Source organism: Micropterus dolomieu, linkage group LG22 (assembly GCF_021292245.1).
Source record: "Micropterus dolomieu isolate WLL.071019.BEF.003 ecotype Adirondacks linkage group LG22, ASM2129224v1, whole genome shotgun sequence".
NCBI lineage: Eukaryota > Metazoa > Chordata > Actinopteri > Centrarchiformes > Centrarchidae > Micropterus > Micropterus dolomieu.
Window position 1 is genome coordinate 26,018,130 of NC_060171.1, and position 15,965 is coordinate 26,034,094.

Here is a 15,965-nt window from a genome sequence, read left to right on the forward strand (position 1 = left end):
AAATCTATAGATTTGTGGGATGTGTCATCATGACGGTTATACCAGTAAATATGTACCTGTGTACTCACTCAGCTCAGATTGCATATTATATAGAGAATACTTAAGCAAGCCCATTGCTCACTGTCTGAAAACCCAATACCTCTGCCATCCTGCTGTTAATTATCAATGAATTTGTGGGCTCATAAGAGGTTTGATTGGCTAACAAAAATATTAAAATGTACACCCCACCCCAGATGCCTGACATGTTTCTGAGAGTCATTTCCTGGTAAAACAGTGCTCAGCTCTCCACTTGCAGCTTCAAAAAAGCCAGCTGTAATTCTGTAATTCTGCATATCATCACATTATTTTTGAGATAATACTTTAAAAAACTAAAAACCCAAATAACCCAAATTAAGCTAAACGTTGCTGGGTCATCTGCTGTCGTATTTCCTCTCAGCTCCTCCTGTGCAACAGTCTCCCTAATGTTATACAAATCCTGCACGTTTGTAACAGTTAGCACTAATTAGGCTGAAAGCTGACAGTGACGCTGAGTTAGCATGTTTCTTTAATATTCCAAATAGTCACTTTTGGCTAGGACTGTAACTGCAGTGCTTAATTAGATTCTGAACCACTGTGTCTAGCCTTGGATGCTAACAACATCAGCACACTACGTTCATGTATATCCTCCAGTTATAAGTTTATGTTCGCCTAACCTCTTGAACCCCCTGATTATCCTCCTAAATTTTCCTTTATAGAGTTAAAGTCAGCAAAATTCCATGCATGCATGCATGCAAACAATTATGTAAAAATGCATACTGTAAATTTAATATGTGGGTTTATGGTATATAATGAGAACTGGAGCTGTAATGGTGCACAAAATTCCCAGTTCAGTTTGGTAATTTTTGTTTCCTGCTTGTAAAAATAAAGGCAGTCAAACATTTGCATAGAGCTGGTAAGTACTAAAGGAAACAAAAGTGTTGCTCCAACTTAATTACAAAACTATGTGCACTTACAGGAACACTGAAGCAGGGGTCAGGAGTGTGATCACATATCTGTGTCTACACACGTATTACCAGAATTAGGCCACATGAAGGACTGGCACCTCAGAGTTTTAGCCTAGTTAGTGTGTGGGATGTAGATATTTCCAGAGACGTTACATTTCTCAACTTAGTTTTTATATACAGTTTTCATCCAATCCACTACTCTCCTCCAGTTTTGCAATTTGCGTACCATTACCAGCGTTGTACAGTAAGGCACTGCTTAATAACTCAGGACTTTCAGCCAGTCGCTGTTGACATTCAGTAAATACTTCCTAACCAAAGGCTGCCTGCTTGTTAAACCAGAATGTCTTGTTTTCTATTTCTACATGTTTGTGTTTGGTGTTAAGTAATGAGTAAATTATATTATTTAATGAGTAATATGTAATTAATAAATTATTACATTAAAAGAAAACAACTTTCCCAGCACTGACACATTACATTAAAACACAACAGAAGTGCTGCATGTCATGTCCGTGCTTACCATGGAGTCAAATTGATAGGTGCACCTTGTTTTCTAATACTGGATGTCTAACTCAGTTCAGCAACGAGCCTTTTAGATTTACCTGCCTTTTGTTTGAATTACTTTACTCTCCTGTTGCTCATTAATGACATATTTTTAACTGTTGCTGTTATGGGTCCTATTAAAAATGAGCTAGGAGCATGGACCCTATAGTCTAAGAGTCTGCAGGCGTGTGTTTCTGGCCATGTGTGCATGTCTGCAGGCTGTGTGACCCCAGAGCAGCATTACTGACTAGTTGGTGGTAATGGCTGTGGTTTATACACACTTACAGACCACAGAGGCATGCAGGCAGCACGCGTACCACTGCTGATGGTGAGGTCTGGATGTAGTTATTGCTCTCTCGGCCTTCCGGTCACTAATTACTATGTTGTGTAATGAGGCCTGCACAGACTCACAGTGTGTATCAAGGTGTGTGTGAGACTGTGTGTGTATATGTTGGCTGTCAGCAGGTCGTTTCATGTAACTGCTGAAAGGATTTGATTTTAATGAGCATCCACGTCCGGCACTGGTTATAAAGGGTTAACCAATCACGATAAAGGGCGTGCTGAATCATTATACAGCCCCATGCTGAATTTCCAGCTGTGGTAAAAGGTTAGAAATTGGCAAGTGAGATGAAAAAGTAGACAGTATTCATTGTATTCAACAAAAAGCATGTTTCTTCACACAACTTGTGAAAGCAACACTCTCTCTCTATGTGCCACTGTAACACTTTGCAGTGCCTGCAGACATTTTCACTGACAGGTCTGACAATATTAAGACAACTGAGCGCTCTCTCCCCTGCCATGTCAACACTTCTGCCAACCACAACGAAGATCTGTTTGCTTTGTAGTCCACTTTATTCTGCTGATGAGGACAGTTGACTATGATGTAGGAAACACAAAAAGCAATATGTCAGTTAGCAATATGTCATCTTTTTATGAAAAGATTCTTAGATTCCCATTAGTTTTTGGTATTTTTCTTATTCTTTCTTCTAAGTTGTAGTGGTTCTCTATGGTTGGTGACATTATCTGGGCTTATGAAATCAGCTAAAAGCCCAAAATAAAAAATTATGCACTGTCATCAAGCTAAAAAAAAAGTTAGTTCCGGAAATTGAGACATTTTAGAGGCTTTTGCAAGGGTTGTAAATTTGAGACTTGAACTTGACTCATTTAGTGCTTAGGGCTTGAGACTTGAACTGGACTTGACTCCTGTGAGACTTGTAAGCAAAAACATTCCAGTTTGACCAGGTAAAGTCCAAGTTTCACTTTGTCAAAAAAGCTTGTTAGCAACCTCTTTGAGGCTGTACTCAGACACAGCATTGAGCTGAATACTTATGCTGGCATGGCGACATGCTCACAATTAAAACGGTTTGACAAGTTTACCATGTACACCATCTTAGTTTAGCATGTTTGCATGCTAATATTTTTACTAATATAGCACTAAACACAAAGCACAGCTGAGGGAATGTCATTAGTGGTGCAAGTATTTGGTCATAAGCCAAAGTATTGGACAACTGAAAATATTGACCCCTTTAATTGCACTCTAAAAAAAGTGAAATATATATTTATGCCAATCCATTTAGAACACAGAAGACATTTTACTCAAAATCAAAAATGTCAGCCTCATGGTGTCGCTAGAGGAAAAGTCAGGGATCGTCAAACTCAGTAGGATTCATATTCTGGGACCCAAGAATTTCCGTACAAAATGTAATACCCATCCATTCAATTGTTGTTGGTTTACTTGGTAAGTGACTTGGACTTGCCCCATAAGACCTCCATAGACAGCTCTGGTTTTCACAACATGGCTTTGGACATTAAGAATGTCCACATCTTCTGCTCTTTTTGTAATTATTGTACTTCCTCTTTTTGTAACCACTGATTTAGTTGTTGTGGGAAAAGAGTGGGTGGCCTTCATTCCCACTTCACCCACTACCTCCAACCCACATTGTGCTACTCAGTGTGAACCCAGGAAGGAATGAGTCCAAACCACATCACATGAGCCACTGGGAGACACTGAAGATGACAAATGATAACTGAGATTCTATAAACCTTTTACTTTAGGCTTCTACTTTATTACACACAGATCAATTTTTCATCATCTCTCTCTCTCTCTCCAGATGCCTCGCCTTTCTTGTCTCATCCCCTCCTCTCTCTCTTCCTGGAGGGGGGTTGTTTTGTTTCTCGCTCAGCACCTATATCTGCTGTAGCCACCAACAGCAGCAGGGACAGCAGATGAGTACGGCCATTGGCTTCTTCCCCTCTCACTGGCCCTCCCCGCACACAACACAATGGGACTGATTGTCCATGCGACACACACAGGCACACACACACTCAGACACAGAGGGGGCTTAACTCATGGGGCTGAGTGTCGCTCCCCCGCCATATGCCCCATCTTCGCTGGAATGTGATTATCTTCACTCGCCATAGAGAGGAATGAGGAAAGGCTAAAAGAAGAAGAAGAAAAAGCGTCAGAGAAGGCAGGAAGGGAGGCTGAGTGAAAGGGCGAGTCAGTTTGTCACTGAGTGTGCAAGTGTGTGTGTGGAAGAGAGAGAGGGAGGGAAGGAAGGGAGGATGCAACCAATGCAGCGAGGCAGCAGTTTACCAAGAGCCTAAACCTGCCAGTGCGAGCGGCAGAGTGCAGAGCGCAGAGAGGAGGCAGAGGTCTTTTCAGTCTGGCAGTGGATTTTAATTTCTTCACTGGACTCCACCTCGCTGATCTCACAGGACACAACCTCCACTCAGGTTAGTGCTATTCTCTTTTTAGACTGGTTTACCAACCAGCACCGGAGCGCTGTACATCGAGGGCACAATGCAGCTGTGGGGCGTTGGGTTAACAGAGCTGACAAAATGTGGTTCATGACCAAAGAGACACTGACACGATGTTTACCAGTCCACACACACAGACACACATTGTCGCCTGCCGAGGCTGAAGGTTAACAAAGGGGAGCACACATCGTATCACAAAAGACAAACCCTGGATCTCGCCACAGGATATTCCAATGGCAGGTGCTGTAGCTAAGTGTGGCAACGGTGGCTGCATGTGTGTGTCTGTCTGTCTGTTTGTGTGTGTATGTGTGAATTATGTGTGTGGAAGCTGTGGGTGCTCTGAGCAGTGGGAGTTGTATTGGCTGGAGGGGACTATTAATTTTCTTTAAGGCGTTGTTTACTGAGCCTCTCAGCTTCAGGCTGTCTCAAGATATGCACTACAGATCTGCAAGTCACACACCCACACGTACACATACACACACACACATGCTTGTGCAAGTGCAGGCTACCGCTGCTGATTTCAGTTAACTCTGTTTGCCATGATTGGCATAATCGGCCTCAGCTGTCCACAGTGAGCTGTGGGAAAATATGCAAGTCTGTGCATGTGTGGACGCTTGTGTGTGCGTGTGTGTGTGTATTGTGGCTTGCTGTTCCTGAACCTACTGCAAAGAAAACTATGATTTTAAGTCACCTTGTCATTATATTTCTGTAGTATAATCACTTGATGATAGATGTAATCATAACTGTTTGCAGTTGCTGCGCTCTATCTTGATTCCTAACATCAACAAAGGACAAGGGTTTTGTAAATATTATTTATAACACCATAAATTGTTGGTTGCAATAATGACTTTTTATTATCAGACTAATAAAATCGAAAATATGCCTCATGCTTTTTTTTCTTTCAGCGAAAGCATCTCCCTGCGGCGTGCACTCACTGTAACTCATTTGACTAGCTATCTCAGTCTGCAGCTGAAACCATTAACTTTATTTGCAGCAATATATTTTCTGTAGTGCTTCCTCTACTTTCTAAGTATGGCTTCTCATACAGGCTGGCAGGGGCAAAGGGTATTATAAAATCCTGCTGTTTGTGCTGCCATGGAGGTAACCATTCAGCAGCTCTTATTCTAACAAGGCTCCTCGCTGGGTCTGTGTGTGATCACACTGAGGGGATTCCTCCAGGATCAAGGAAGTTCCTGCTACAAATCCAAGAGTGGAAACAGTTAGGAGCTTCTCATTTACTAGTAAATAGGCTTTTAACCAGAGACTTACAGTTGTCACTGTCAGAAGTAATCATGGGGTGCTGGGGTTCAGTGTTGCGTTGTCAAGATTGAAAGATCTGATTGGCATATGCACTTGCATAGGCATTTATAGGTTTGATGACTTAGAACATGTGCTCTTGCCATCATCTTCCACCTTATGATGGCGTGTGAAGTGGAAATGTGATAAATAACTGAGAGGTTACGTCTTAGTTCGCAGTATCACGGCTCAAGGGGAAGAGAACCTATAGGCAGCAGGGGCCAGGTACGTGATGCGACCAAGAAAGTGTTGTTTCTAAAGAGAAGCTTAAAGGAGGAAGGAGTCCAAAGAGCACTCTCACAATGATTACTAATGTACATACAAGGACACAGACTTTACCGTCTGCCTCTAAGAAAACAAACTTCCTCACATTGTGACTTGTTCTCACGTTTTTTAGCAGAATCTGTTTATGGCTGTACATAAGTCCCCCATGCAGTGCTCACTCAGCAGCTGCATCATCTTGGGATTCGTCCTACTCACCTTACCTGCTTCCTTTCTCTCCACTTCTTGGATTATTGTGTACATCTACATACAGTCTTCTCTTCTCTTTCTCTAAATGCTAAAGTAAAAGTGCCGTGTTATTGTGCTGCACAGGCATCACAGGTTCGGTTTGTGGCAGCTGATCATCTTGTCATTTTGTCCTCTCTTTGTACAGTGGTTTGTCTTTCTGCTGAGTGCTACCGTGACAGAGACTAGAAATGCTGATTCTGTCTGACACTTTATTCCACCAGGACGTGTCAGATTAAGTGCTGTGCTGTGCGGGAACGTGTGTGTAGCAGATGACTCTGTTTATTTGCATCTGGTGTAGGAGAAGATTTTTGACAAACAGTGTGTCAGAAATGAGGAACAGAAGACATAATTTCACTTCAAGCATGATCTATTAAAGAGGAAGTTTGTGTCATGTTAAATTCCTCTTCTTTTTTGAGTTTCTGCCTCATTAGTGCCTCAGCCTTGGCTTCAGGCTCGCCTGCAGGCTTGCTTTCAGAAATGCAGGGTTTTCTGTGCATTCCAGCTCTGTGCTGGGAATATGGGCTCCATGTGGCTCCAGTCAGAGGGACTCATTCATACTGAGCACAATGATCCTGTTTGAGCCACAAGTTTTTACCCACGCTGTTTGATTGGCATTATATTCAGCATCTATTTACTTCATCCATAATGCATTGAGTTAAATCTGCCTAGAATTAATTAATCTCTGTTGCTTACTGAATAGATAGAAGTAGATGAACAAAGAGATTTTTAACACAGTTCAAAATGAAGAATTCATCAGGAGTATTTTTTTTAATTTGAACTTTGTGGAATTAATTGACTGTTCGCTAAACACTGTCCACTTTTATTACTGTTTCCATGCCTCAAACTGCAAATATGTATTTTACAATTATATCAGGGGCAGATTTACCACTCAAAATTAGAGATAGATAATAGCAGGCTTCTCATTTCTAGCCAGCAACCATGGGCTTGCAGACTTAAATGACAACTGTCCCTTTCAGATGTAAACAGTCATAGCTAGCTAGCTAATGAAGCTAAACACTAGCTCTATGAGTTGGTTAAAAGTGTTGTTTTTGCAGTAAACAGTAAAACACTCAAATGATTAACTGCATAACAGAAATCAGCTTCTGAAATGCAAAATCTCTGTCTAACACGACCTTTTGCAAAATGTCATGTGCCGCCACTCCTCTTGTGTTACAAGGCTTCTGTTGTGTCTCTATGCCTCTTACTCAGTGCATTAGAATATTACCAAGTGCATTTCTTTGTTTTCATCATCAGAGAGCATGAGTTGTAGCCAGCATCAGATGAGTAACAACAGCTCACTCATTAGCGTCAGTGTGTGAGAATTTCTCATGGGGTTATTTTTGGAGACGGAGCTGTAATTTTAAGTTCAGGAAGTCATTTACTTTTGCAGAGTAGATGGAAACTTAAATGGCTATTTTTGTAAATGTTTTGCTCAAATATGGGCCGCATGGACATTGAATGGAAACAGCTAGGTTCTAAGAAGAAATACCCTCGGGGCATGTGGCTCTGCAGGGTTCAACTTCACTGAATTATTACAAATATAAGACTGCAGCTGCTTTGCTTGAGTTTATTGTAGTTTATTGCTTTTTATAGACACTTGGTTGTTTTTGTTCTTCACACACAAACAGAGCAGTGGTCTTTTATGCTGGATATAGGTCACTTTCACATATCTGTGCTTAATCTGTGAGACATTTTGAATCCATTTGGTTCAGTCTTATCATAAGAGAGCCTGCTGTGAATAAGCGCTGTTGTCCATTTATGAACAGACTGGTCTGCTGGGGCCCAGTCAGACATGATGATTGGGTGGACAGGATATTGATTGACACATTGAGCTCCTGCCCAGCAGCTGTGATCTGCTTTGCAGGGTAGACAGGCAGGCAGGTCACAGTGGGAGTGGAGGAGGTGATAGAGGGTGTAGAAGGAGAAAGAAGGTGATAGAGGAAGCGACAACAGGCTGAAAGAAAAGAGGTATAATGAAAGGGAGGAAGTAAGAGAGATAAAGGAGGAGAGAATGACTGTCCTGTTGATGTTATCGTATACTACAACAATCGATCCCTTTCTCAATGCCCAGTGACCACAGTCCACTATCTTTACACTGCTGCTGGGATCTCAATTATGGGACACTCATAATCTCTATCTCTCTGTACAAATTCACTCACGGTTTCATACCTGCATAGATCAGTTATGGAACTAAATGTGTCATCTGACATCCATAGCACGCTAAAACTTTTCTCTGGATGATGATTATCACTGCAGTGACAACCAAGACATGTTTCTCTCCCATGACTTCTTTCTTTATGTTCTTCTTTCAAGACACGTTTCTCTCCCATGACTTCTTTCTTTATGTTCACTTTAAAGGAAGGACAGGAAGTGTGTAATGGGGGCCGCCGTTGAGGATCAGAAGCGCAGCACGCCCAGTCGCCCACTTGGCCTGCCCTCATTAGACATGGGCCAGAGAGCATGTTCAGATCATGCTAAAAGCTTATCTTCACATGCTGGGGCAGTGTAGGGTGCATGCTGGGAATCAGAAAGTAGATGGACTGCGTCGGCACAGAGTGTAGAAATTTTATGAGGCACATGTTTAAGTTAGTGGAATGTGAGGGAGACCGAAGGGGGGATGCTTACAGACGAGACACAAGACAGAAAAGTTAAAGTGACCCTAATCACCTTTTTTTATATTAATAATGCTTCAATGTGAGAGGAGTTACTCGTAGTGATAAACCCTAGAGTGATCCCCCATTCCCCTCAGCTTGTTTTGGTTTTTCAGTCTGCAGAATTTACTTTTTTGGTTTTGGTTCACTCTAATCGAACCCATTCCCAGCCCCAAAACAGGCAGCTGATTTCCACTTTACACTACCCGCTCAGAATCGACAGACAAAGTTAGTGACTACCCGGAGAACAGCTGAAGGCCCAGCGATTTCCATTAAGAGTTGTTCGCGAACACATTTGCCATATCAACTCTATAGTTTGTAGAGTGTCAACGTTGTGTTAAACCTTGTTGTGCTGCCCTCAAGTTGCAAAATATGAATTACATCTGCTTTAAAGCGTCTACAATCAATATTTTACATTACCAGCAGATCACATGGCTACTAGTATACAAAAGGGGTCGCTTTTGTTATGAAGCCACAGAGAATTGTCCGACTCATCTTATTGTTTGCATTTCCCACTGCACAACGCAGCGTACACTACCTGTCCACTACCAAACAGCAGACACATAAAGACAGCTGGTGAACAAAGTGAAGCATTAAGTAGTAAAAGAGACAGATATTTCCCTGTGGAGTTGGTGGAGATAAAAAAAAAACGCTAAAATGACTTGTATCTGCCAGGTGGGAAACTCTGCAGTAGATCACCGTAAATACACAGTAAAGACTTGGCTGGTTGGCTTATACGGAGAGTAAACTACATCATATGTCTGTGTTTTCTCCATGAGCTGGAGACAGGGGTCTCATCTGGTTGCCTTGACCACTTAAAGGCTTTACAAGGCCTTTTAATTTTCACTCTATTATGTTTGTGGCAGAAAACCATAACTCTTTGGTAATTGTCCATTATTGGAGGACAGGACAGAATGGAGAATGACGCATCTGGTCTCATTCAATAGCCAATCTCTTCTGTGTCAAGCATGAAAACCTCAGACATGTGCTCACACACACGCAGGGACACACACAATATTACCAGCATGAACCTCTGTATGATTAAAGGGGTGTGACTTGGCATATTAATACGTTCTCCCCTTTCCATTATTTATGAGTTACATTTGAATGGTATGGTTATCTCCATCTAGGTCAGCCATGCAAATGAAGCTGAGGTTACTTAGCATTCTTGAGTCCTTATGGGCAGAAAATGTCTTTTTATATATTTAATAGAATCTGTTTCTTATCATTATGGGATGATAAGTGCATATTCCCCTCTGTGATTTAGTTTTTTTAATTTCAGAGTCTGTGTGTAGCATTCATTTCTGTGGCAGTACATCAGGACTGATATTAGGTTAAAATTGGACTTTTCGGGAGGTAGGTAGGTAGGTAGGTAGGTAGGTAGGTAGGTTTAAATAAGCATAGCATGTCGACCGTACCTTTGGTTAAAGATTAAGTCTTGTTAATTTCATCTTTCTCACTTTTCCATCTGTGAGTTCCTCTCCCTCCATCCTCCACCTTTCCTCGTCAGGGATTTACAGGGTTTTCCGCCCCTTCCTTTGCTTTCTCTCCTCTTCCCACTTTCTCCTCCCACCCTGGGGTGACTTTGTCCTTGAGTGCTGGCTAACCCTCAAAACATTATAATGGAAATGGTTCAGATATGACTGTGTATCAACATCTTGAAGGACAACTTCACCCTCCTCCCATTCTCTCCCACACCTGGTGACTGTGGTTTCCAGGGAACCGGTTTGTGCAGTGACGGGGCAGGTACTCCAAGGGTTTGATTGGAACATGTAAACACACACGAAGTAACGAGCCAACAGGGAAGATTGTGTCTGAAGAAAGGACAGTAATTTCCTAATAAATGCTGATAAAACTGAGCTGAAGGGACATTATGAGATGGCTAAACTGATGGTTGATAGGACGGGGAAAACCCAGCTATACTGGAGAGGAGTGCTCAAAGGTACGGTCGTCATGTTATGTTTATTTAAACAGCCTGTCAGCTCAAAAACAACAAGAAAATACAGTTTGTTTTGGTTTGTGTAAAAGAGATGAGTAGAGTAAAAAGGTGAGTCCTCAGTGAACCACTGAAAATAAACTGGAGGAAGTGCTGGTTTTAACACCCTACACACAGGAGCTGCCACACAAGTGGCTCCATCAGCGTGGGTGCAGTCACCCTAAAAACATCTTAAACACGTAGGTTATCTGTTGTGGGGAAACCATGTCGATAATTTCTCGTGACTTGTTTAAAGGCGAGTAGAGAATGTACGAGAAGTGGCAGTGGAGAGGCTGTGATGTCATTTTGTGCGTTAACTGAAGGTCACACTCAGATCAGAACTCATTTGGTGTCCAACAATGCAGTTGTCTGTCGGGAGTTTTGTCATTGCTTCAGAACAGGTTAAAACAGAGACAGAGATTGTGTGATAATAGGGTTGTTTACACCACTCCATACATACACACACACGCACACACACACACAGATTTGACAAATGTCGCACGCCATTAATTGTCCTTTAACTGTCAAGGAGAAGTCACCAGTGGGATGTTGATCATCCCCTGTCATTACAGTTTTCATAGTGGTATTAAAATGGTAGCTTATGTAATACTCCGGTTGTTTCAGGAAAAGCAAAAGCTTTTATTCAGAGAGCTGATTGAACTGCTATGAATGGAACGGTTAAATTAGATTTTTATTTTCATTGACAGCCATCACTGGCGGATTTTTTGCAGTTTGCCACCTTTGTGTATGTGTGTTTAATTTATAATGCTAATTAAAGGAAGCTGAAGCCCGAAGACATTTTTTTTTCTTAGTTGGCAGGTTGCGTTCAGCATAAATCTGGCCTGACAGAAATGTGCCTGTGCAGTTTGTCTTTACTGTTACTGACAGTAAGCGGGTAAAACACGCAGACATCGCTGAAGAAAATCGACCCAGCTTTCTCGGTTCCTCAATTTCTCTTCCAGTATCAGTAATTTATTTTTTGGGCTCCTTCCAGTTACTGTAGATCAGAAGTTCAAGGCATCTTTTGCAATCTCTTCTCCATCACTGTTGCTGCGGTTTCATCCTCAGTATCCCAGGACCTTATCATAAAATGAGTTTCACATTGCTTCCAAAATCCTGCCTGACCATGGACTGTGCATGTCACATGTGAGTTTGTGCGGTTTCTCTTTTGTGCTGTAGTCAGAGTCTTGGTATGCTGTTTGCGAATATAGAATATGAAAAACAGGAAGTTGACAGACAGGAAGAGGAAGTTTCGGGTCAGTCCAGGAGCTTGGCCAGTAGACTCACCCCATCTCAACATCATCACTGAAGTAGGTTTCCCCCACACCCACATCTCATATCTCGGAAACCCAATCATTCAACCTTTTTATCCTTCATAGATGTTGTCACTTTTGTTCTGGCAGAGCATGTGTGTTTGTGTTTTTTTTAGTGCTGGCAACACTTCCCCCACTTCAGGAAACAATATGCGTATGATGACTCTGGTCACATGACAGAGAGTCTGCTGGAGTGGGGTGTTGGTCACATTTGAGTGAGTGGGTTGTCTCAACAGAGAAGGGTCTGATATTTGTGTAATGCTTTTCATAGGGTGCTTAGATGTGTTCTATTTTGTATAGGAAGCTTGTACAAGAGATTGGGGTTCAATTTACTGAATGTACTGTACACACACACATAAACTTTACAAGTTATTTGTGTATATATATATATATATGTGTGTGGTGGGGGGGGTGAACAGCAGGCAGGCCTGTCATCAAGAGTCCAGATGGTGGGTGGAGAAAGCCCTCCTTTAATCCCTGAGCCAGGATATTATACCCCCCTTCACACAAACACACACGCACACAGTGGGTTTGCCCACTATTCTTTTAGGTGACATTATCCACACTCCATTTATGTCAGTTCAGCACTGCTGTGTTGATTAATCCTATCTGATACTGTGCTAAATACTTACTGCAAGTTTGGTACATTAAGGAAAATAATGGCAAGTGATGAGTGATGTTTCTACTAAAAGATGACTTCAATGACAAAATGTGTGTAAATAATCTCATAATATTCCTGTGCAAATTCTTGTGGAAACATTATAGCATCACTGATACTGGATTGTTGAGGCAGATAAAAATTTTGATACCTGAGAATAGCTTAATAATACTCTGATATTCTTTTTTACACACATTTGATGAAGATATGTCTGTTAATATTGCTATTAAGTAAAAAAAAAAATCTATAAGATTCGTCCTCTGGGGACCATGAGCACTTGTACCAATTTCATGGCACTAGTATGACAAAAAAAGGAACACTTGAAAATGAATATTTTAAAGAATAACTATAAAAACATCAAACAAAACTATATTAAACTTGTCTTGTGTAAAAAGTGCTGCAATTCAAACATTTATTGCTGCAGTTTACAGCACTGCAATTTCTTTTTGCATATTGGCCAACACACTCTACATGCTGATGCCGACTGTGATATCTGTGATAACCCAATAATCAGCTGTTTATATTATCCTGCTGATGTATCAGCCAGCTGTATGTAGTCAGCTCAACTTTAATTTCTTCTGTTGTACAGCCGTTACATTTTGTGCCACTTGCACATATTGCTGCATGTCAGCAACAGCACTGATCATCCCACAGCTTTGATGCTTCCTATTTGATCAGACAGAGCATAGTTTTGTGTATGTGTGTTTGTAGGGAGCTCACTAATACTCCTGAGCCCATCGTTGTTTTTACGACTGTTGTTATTTTCTCTTTAATCTTTTATGTGCATATTAAACGGATGTGTTGAAAGACTGTTAGCTCTCCCCACAGACAATGCCCTACATATCACAGACAGACTAATTAGGATTTCTGTCTCCAAGGGGCGGTATTTTCCTTTTCATTCTCAAAACAAACACAAGTCTTCTCCTGATCTTGATAAATGCAGCTACCAGCTTTTGCCCCAAATTTTAATATTTCCAAATCCATGCATGTCCAGCTCATTTTCTCAGCTGCTGTTTAGCCCATAGAGCCTGTTGGAAAATATAGAATAGCATGGCATGCTTCCTCCTGCCTCTTATTTCTCCATACCTCATTTTCATGTCCTCTCCCTGTACAGAGTTGGGGCTCCTCTTAAATAAAACATGCGTGTTGCCTGAAGCAGCTTGAAGCTCCTGCCTCAGATGCGGGTCGAGTATTAAAATATCCTCCTGTTCCCTACTTTGCTTCTATTTCTTTTTGTAGTGAGTGATATGTTTTGTTGTTACAGAGAAAAAAGGCAAAGCTGACTGTTTCCGGTCCAAGAACGCCGATGAGGATGCCTGCGTTGCAGTCAAAATCGAACACTCCAGAGGTAGGCAGCATCACTCTTCACTCAACTTTCTATACATATGTGTGTGTGTATGTATAGTGATTCACAGCTCACTTGTGCATACATGTGATGAGGTTGTTTATGTCCTGTGGTTTCCTGGCTGTATTAATTTGTGTTGGTGTGACGCAGTCCATATCTTTTATTACCTCCTCTTGATCCTCATTTTGTGATGTGTAGGAGGTAGCGCTGCCGGAAGGTGAATTAAGATGCAAAGCTTTGTTACTTGTCAGTCACCACCTCTGATTCACAGCAGGAGGGCTGCACGTGTTTGCCAGTGAAATCAATATCATGCAGAAAGTGCCAAGGCTTTCCTTTCTAAACCTGACCAAATCTAGCGAGATCTTCTTCTTCTTTTAAGCAAGTCCGACACAGAGTGAAGTAAACTTTAAGAAGAGGTTGATATGAGATATGGAAGTGGATACAGGGTGATGCTGTGAATACTTCTCCTTCCAGCTCACAGCTATGCAAGGGTGTGAAGAAAGCTGCTGGTCTCCGCTCTATTTTTAGATTAAACTTGTCTGTGTGATGAATAGGTGCTTTTCTTCAGCTCCCCTATCTATTTTAAACTTTTGCTCATTTTCTCTCCTCTTCATGTGTGCCGTCTCATTCTGGTCTGTCCTGTCCTCTGTCCTTTCACCCCTCTTTCATCTGGATTTTCATCTGCCAGTCATCTCTGTGCTTGTCAATTTATTCAATTTTCCTAGCTTTTTCCTCACCTTTTGCCTTTCTGTCATCATCTGCAATCTGCAAAATACTGTGTCCCCTTCTCTTACCTTTTTACCCATCTCTTTCACCCCCCCCCCCCCCCCCCCCCCCCCCCCCCCCCCCAATCCTCGTGCATCCTGGTTCAGAGCAGACTGGAGTTCTAATCGCACGCTGGCCCTTGGATTAGGGGATGAGGCAGGGTTAATCTGAAGAAAGTCTGGGTAGTTTAACAGAAACAGCTAATCCCCCTTGCCTGGTGGTAATGGTTATTTGTCACCATGTCTATCACATAGATTCACACACACAAACACAATAAATGCTTGGTGTACCGGAGTAGAGCCAGACACATACGCACCCTCTAATCTCATTGAGTGATGTAGGGCACCGGATATTGTTAGAAACCGTGTTTTGTGTGTGTGTGTGTGTGTGTGTGTGTGTGTTTGTGTTTCATGTTTTTATATCCCTGTCGGGACTTTAACCTGAATGCACACTAACCAAAGGGGAAAATAATTGTGTGACTATGTAAATAAGTTCGGAAGCAGCAGTTAGTGTCATTTTGTCTCTGTATTTTTCATGTGCCTTGGAAAGTATTTTTGTTCCCATGATTCCTTTTTCCATGTATGCATTTTTGACATCTTTGCATGTGCACAATGAAGAATTCAGACAGGGAAACTATCGCTGTAATAGCAACTATCGCTGTAATAGTACAGTGGGGGAAATAAGTATTTGACCCCTTGCTGATTTTGCAGGTTTGCCCACTTAAGAATGCAACGATCTATAATTTTAATCATATGTACATTCTAACAGTGAAAGACAGAATCCCAAAGAAAATTCCAGAAAATCACATCATATGAATTTATTAAAATTGATAACCATCTGATGAGGAAAAACAAGTATTTGACCCCCTGGACAAACAGCATGTTAATATTTTGTAGAAAAGCCATTATTGGCCAGCACAGATGTCAAACGGTTTTTATAGTTGGTGACAAGGTTTGTGCACATTTCGGCAGGGATGTTGGCCCACTCCTGGCCCCAAGCCTCCAAATCATTCAGGTTCCAAGGTTGTCGCCTGGCAACTCGAATTTTAAGCTCCCTCCAAAGATTTTCAATTGGATTCAGGTCTGGAGACTGGCTAGGCCACTCCAGAACCTTGATGTGCTTCTTCTTCAGCCACTCTTTTGTTGCTTTGGCGGTGTGCTTAGGGTCGT

General features: G+C 41.7%; 1 protein-coding gene across 1 annotated transcript in view; it reads left to right on the forward strand.

Annotated features, from left to right (window-relative positions):
* The window catches only part of fgd4a (FYVE, RhoGEF and PH domain containing 4a), a 50,372-nt gene that overhangs the window by 12,035 nt on the left and 22,372 nt on the right, over positions 1 to 15,965 (forward strand). The window contains exon 3 of the mRNA XM_046037907.1: positions 13,951 to 14,034. Within this exon, the coding sequence (XP_045893863.1) occupies positions 13,951 to 14,034 (84 nt within the window). The remainder of the gene's footprint in view (positions 1 to 13,950; positions 14,035 to 15,965) is intronic.